This window comes from Myotis lucifugus, unplaced genomic scaffold (assembly GCF_000147115.1).
Source record: "Myotis lucifugus unplaced genomic scaffold, Myoluc2.0 scaffold_924, whole genome shotgun sequence".
Taxonomy (NCBI): Eukaryota; Metazoa; Chordata; class Mammalia; order Chiroptera; family Vespertilionidae; genus Myotis; species Myotis lucifugus.
The window spans coordinates 40593-46347 of NW_005871972.1; the positions used below are offsets into that span (position 1 = coordinate 40593).

At 52.5% G+C, this 5755-nt stretch overlaps 1 protein-coding gene across 1 annotated transcript; it reads left to right on the plus strand.

Annotated features, from left to right (window-relative positions):
- The first annotated feature begins 900 nt into the window (after nt 1-900).
- LOC102422261 (myeloid cell surface antigen CD33-like) lies at nt 901-2206 on the plus strand. The gene is made up of 4 exons (XM_023747595.1): nt 901-967; nt 1033-1419; nt 1621-1899; nt 2127-2206. Exons 1-4 carry the CDS (start codon nt 928-930, stop codon nt 2204-2206), a joined length of 786 nt encoding a protein of 261 aa, XP_023603363.1. The 5' UTR covers nt 901-927.
- Nucleotides 2207-5755: the final 3549 nt, after the last annotated feature.

Consider the following 5755-nt stretch of genomic DNA (forward strand, 5'->3'; position numbering starts at 1 on the left):
TACCAGCCGATCTCAATCCTGTCAATTTCTATTACAAAGGTTAAGGTGTTTCTCATCTCCATTCCAGGGAGTAAAGACCATGTAGCTTGATTACCCGCCTGGCACTTAATTAAGGGGTTGTATCCCCTCCCTAACCTCAGGGAAAGATCCCCACCTGGGGAAACAACCTTTCTCGGAGAGGTGACCTTGGTTAAAACACATGGCGCTAAAGGGAGCAAACATATTAACTAGGATGGACCGGCCTCCGGCAGGTAAATGCATGACCACTCCCCAGTGCCCACTGAAGGCACCAACAACAACTCTGCCTTTGCAGGACTCAGACACCCACCCGTGGTCTGGCAAGCCTCAGATCTGCAGAGGCCCGTGCTTTCACCCTCGTGGGTCAGGGTGGGCCTCATCCAGGTCCAGAAGATGCTGGATGGACCCGCGTCTGAGGATCTCTGGGCTGTGGGGTGTCCTCCCACTCTGTGCAGAATGAATGGATGAGGGAGAGAATGGGTGAATGAATGAATGAGTGAGTGAATGAATGAATGCCTGAAATAATGGCTGCCCCTGACACTTTACCTAAGACCCTTCTGTATATTTTAAATTCCTTGTATAGACACCAGAGCTCAGAAAAGCCCCCAACGGGAGGACCTTAGGAGACTCCCGTGTCCCCTCCTCAGATGTCCTCAGTGGTCCTGGTTCTGCTCTGGAGCTGCAGGAAAGACCCGAGATTGGGCTGGACTCGGGGCTGGCTTTCTGCCTGTCCTGGGCTGTGGGGTGTCTGCCTGCTCTGTGCAGAGAGGGGAAGGGCTTGGACACTGAGGTTCCTCTTTCTTGAACGGCCGAGATCTTTTGCTCCTCCCCAGCTTCCGTGGTCTCACCACGGTCTCCTCTCCCACTGTCTTCATTCTTTTCTCACCCACAGGAGCCCAGAAACCCTCCATGTCAGAGATGCTGTGGCTGCTGCCCCTGCTGTGGGCGGGTGAGTGTCTGAGGGGAGAAGGGGGTGTTGGGCGGGGGCTGCGGCTGACCCTCCTTTTCCTGCAGGGTCCCTGGCTCAGGATAGAAGATACACGGTGACAGTGCAGACACCTGTGACAGTGCAGGAGGGCTTGTGTGTTTCTGTGTCCTGCACATTCACTGCATCATGGACCTCTGGGACTTCTATCCCTACATATGGCTCCTGGTTCCCAGAAGGAGCTAAGTCAGACACAGATGCTGCTGTGGTCACAAGCAACCAGACTCGTAACGTGCAGGAGGAGACCCAGGGCCGATTCCACCTCCTCGGGGATCCCAGGACCAAGAACTGCTCCCTGGACATCAGAGACGCCAGGAGGACAGATAACAGATCATATTTTTTTCGAGTGGAGAGGGAACATTCCCCAGGGTTTAAATATTCTTACAAACATAACATGCTCTCCGTGCAAGTGACGGGTAAGGAATGGGCTCCAGGAGAGGCCTTGGGAGAAGTTCACGGTGGCCCCGGGCAGGGCTGGGATGAGACCCCATCCCTGGGAGGGGGTCGGGGTACAGTGTGTTGGGCTCAGAGGCAGGAGCTGGACCAAAGCTGAGGCTGCTCTCAGGGCCACACCTGGGACCCTCCCTCCTGATCCCCTGTCTCCCCCTCCTCACCAGCCCTCAGCCACACACCCCACATCCTCAACCCGGGGACCCTGGAGAGCGGCCTCCCCAGGAACCTGACCTGCTCTGTGCCCTGGGCCTGTGAGCGGGGCACGCCCCCCATCTTCTCCTGGACGTCAGCTGCCCACACCTCCCTGGGCCCCAGAACCCGCCTCTCCTCTGTGCTCACCCTCACCCCACGGCCCCAGGACCACGGCACCAACCTCACCTGTCAAGTGCATTTTCCTGCCATTGGTGTGACCGTGGAGACAACCATCCAGCTCAACGTCACCTGTGAGTGCTGGGTCGGAACAGCAGGTCCCTGAGGGTGTGCAGAGCAGGAGGGCCAGGCAGGGGTGCTGGGTGCTTTGTCCTGGGGACCTGGCTGTGTAGGGGACCTCGAGCACAAAGCCCTGTCCCTCTTGCATTTCTGTGGTCTCTGAGGGTGAAGGGGGAATGCCTAAATGATCCTTACTCCATCTCAGCTCACTGAAGAAGGAATTCCTTTCTTCCTGTCCTAGGTGCCACACAGAACCCAACACCAGGTGGTTGCCTAGGAGACAGTGCAGGTGGGAAGGAGCCTTCTGTCATGGGGCATTGACTGACGTGGGTCTCTGTCTGGGTGATTCAGAGCTGGACTTCAGAGTTCAGCAGGGGGGTGTGGGTGCAGTTAAACATGAGCACCCCTATATGACCTCTTCCCCAATACCCTCCAACCACTGTCTGGCCAGAATGACCACAACCATCTCCCTGCCCATCCTTACAGATGCTCTTTATCTTCCTCCAGTTACAAATGCCTCGGGGTATTTTAGAGTAGACTTTAGTTTTAATAGCAGTTCTAAATTCACAGCAATATTGAGCAGGAGACAGAAGGTAGAGAGATTTCCCCTAAACCCGTCACACCCTCCCTCACATGCACATTCCCCACCAGAGGGGACATTTGCACAATCGATGCACCGACACTGACACATCATTGTCAACCAAAACTCATAATTATGGTTTACTCTTGGTGTTGTACACTCGATGGGCTTGGACATTGTATCATGACATGTGTATACCATTATAGTGTCATGTAGAGCAGTTTCACTTCTCTGAAAATCTCTATTTCTTGCCTGCCCTCCCCTTGGCCCTCACCTTGACCTGTCTCTGGAGCCCTATCCTCCTCCTGAACTTTTCCCATTGGTGATGGCATCTGGTCCCCACCCTGACTAGTCAGTGACCCTGTTAGGACTCTCTCAGCAGTTCCATCAGACTGTAACAGGTGATGCTCAGAGACACATCCCTGACCCCAGGGCTCCTGGGAGGCATGGCCAGACAACTAGGAAAGCTGTCTGGGTCTTGCCTGAAGGTCTGAGAACCTCCTGGATTTCATCTTCTTTTGGAGGCACAAAACACAACCTTTGACCCTGAGCGACAGGGCCAGTGGAGGCCAGGAGAGAAGATTCTGACACCTTCCCAGGAAGGAAGAAGAGAGGTCTTTTGGCAACCCACAGCGGTCTGTGTGTGTGTGTCTCTCTCTGGAGTGCCCATGGGACACTGAGGCTCAAGGTCCTGCTGCAGCCAGGTCTGGGGTCTGGGATAGAGAAACCCTAGATAGAGAAGAACCCGGGTCCTAGAATAGATGAGGTTTGCTTCACAGGAGTGTGGGGACTGGATAGGAGATGTCATGTAGACCGTGTCCTTCACCCCATGGTTCTGGAGGACCTAGTTGCTCGCCCTGGATGGGAGGAGATGGGCACCCATCTCTTCATGCTTGAGAAGAGGGGATACATGCCTGCTCATCAAGCTTGGAGTTCACCCATGTCTCTCTTGTCTGCAGGGGAACGGAGGACAAGGGCAGACATGGTTCAGGCGGCCGTCGGGGGAGCTGGTGTCACTGCACTGCTGGCTGGCTGCCTCTGCCTCATCTATTTTGTGTGAGATGGGACAGGTTTGGGCCAGAGGTAGAGAATAGGAACCTACAGGGGTTGTAATGGCCCGGAGCAAGGGTAAGGGGTGCCGTGGTGGTGAGAATCCAGTCCGTAGCCACTGAGCCAGGCTTGAATCAGGAGGTGTGGGGGAAAACCTTGTTCCAAAGTCTTGCTATGAAGGCTCCTGGTCTTGCCCCACCCTTGACCTTCCCTAGTCACTCACTCCAGCCTCAAAGAGTGACCCTGTGTGAAAGACCTTGGCGTCTCCCAACAGAGTGAAGACCCGCAGGAAGGAAGCCAGGACAGCAATGAGCATGGACAACATCCACACTGCCATGGGGCCAGCTTCTGTGGTGAGTAACATGGACACCCTGGCATGCAACCCTGCCCCCACTTCCTGGGCGGCCCACATTTGCATTGCATTCAGCATGTCCAGAAACGAGCTCTTCACCTCCCCACTCTTTTGGAAAATGTAGGTTTTATTATTATTCAGGTATGTCAGGCCAACAGATCAGGAGACATCTTGTCGATTTTTTCCTCACAGTTCCCAAGAGGAGGGGAAAAGTCCCAAAACATGGCCACACATAGCAGCACTAGGGTCAGTCAGGAGGCAGAAGGAGTTAAGGGGAAAATGTGGGCAGGAACCTTGATGATGGTTTCCATGGGGAAGGTGAGGTGAGGCAGGGGAAGCAGGCTTAGGACTAGCTAGTTTGAATAATTTCAACAGGCTCTGGGCTGTGGGGGCTGTCTCTCATTGTCTGGTCCCTGGTCCTGGTGTGATCAGGGCAGGAGGAGACTGGTCGGAAGTATAAGAGTTCCATAAAAGAGATGGTTGGAGGCATGAACTTTGGAATGGACTTATTGGTTTGCAATATGAAAGTCACACTTAAAGGCAAGTCCTTTACTATCTCTAGCAATTACCTAGTCCTGGCAGGGACAGTTTCTCTAGGGTTATCAAAGTCCCAGATGTCAAAACATGAAATACACATGGTTAATACACCCCCAAAATATACTTCTGCTGGGCTCTCCATATCACCAATGCTATTCTTTTTAAAAATATATATTTTATTGATTTTTTACAGAGAAGAAGGGAGAGGGATAGAGAGCTAGAAACACCGATGAGAGAGAAACATCGATCAGCTGCCTCCTACACACCTACTACTGGGGATGTGCCCACAACCAAGGTACATGCCCTTGACCAGAATCAAACCTGGGACCTTTCAGTCCACAGGCTGACGCTCTATCCACTGAGCCAAACCAGTTTGGGCACCAATGCTATTCTTGTCCCTGACACCCAACCAGAGACCCGGCCCTGTCCCGCCCAGTCCTCCACCAGCTCTTTCTGCACTAATAAACTGCAAAGCATGTCTGCTGCAGCCCTCCCTCCTCTCCTCCCCAGCACTGCCCCATCACACGCAAGTCTGAAAAGCACTGGTTCTCCACACTGCCGAGCACCCAGACAACTTGGTCCGGCATTTGAGCCAGGAAAAACCAGTCACCTTCCATGCTTTGTGCCTCCCACACTCGCCTGTTCATTCGCCTCCAGCAACGTAAGCCTTTTGCATCTCAGAATCATTGCTAGGCTGTCCCCTCCTCTTCACATGCCTGCCTCAACCCGCCCTGCTCCTGCTCATCCTCCAAGTTCTGACTCTCATCGAACTCTAACTTATGTGGGTACCATGTGAGGTTTTTGAGAACATGATCAGCCATCACCCATGCATTTATCTTTCGCTTCGGCCAGTATCTCCCGCTTGTCAATATCTGTATTTTTATAAATTATTATGTTACAAATGTAAAATGTCCCTTCCGAGCTTGCAGATGACCACCTTCATGCTCTCTCTTGGCCTTTTCTCTGTGCCCATGTATTCCTGGTCTCTCTTCTTTTTATGAAGCCTTAAGTCATGTTGGGTCCTACTCTAACGACACCATTTAAAAAATTACATACCCCGTTAAAGGCCCTATCACCAAATATAGTCACATTGGGAGTCATAGCTTCAATATATGAATTTGACAGTTTGGTCCATAAAACAGACTTAGGGCATCAGTGATGAATCTGGTGTGAAGCACTTGGGGTCTGGATACATTTTGCAGGTGGGGTCAACAGGATTTGCCAATAGAATGATAGGGTACACTTGGGTGTGAGCTCACTGCCTTTACCTCATAGGTGTCATAGACTTCAAGGAGGACTCCATAGATGTCATAGATATCCAGTGATGTCATAGAGGTCCATCTATAGTCAT

What these genes read in the sequence shown, in the direction of transcription:
- LOC102422261 (XM_023747595.1), top strand. Translation starts at nt 928, where the DNA reads ATGTCAGAGATGCTGTGGCTGCTGCCCCTGCTGTGGGCGG. An exon ending in GCTGCCCCTGCTGTGGGCGG is followed by an intron (nt 968 to 1,032) that starts GTGAGTGTCTGA and finishes CTTTTCCTGCAG; the next exon opens with GGTCCCTGGCTCAGGATAGA. An exon ending in GCTCTCCGTGCAAGTGACGG is followed by an intron (nt 1,420 to 1,620) that starts GTAAGGAATGGG and finishes CCTCCTCACCAG; the next exon opens with CCCTCAGCCACACACCCCAC.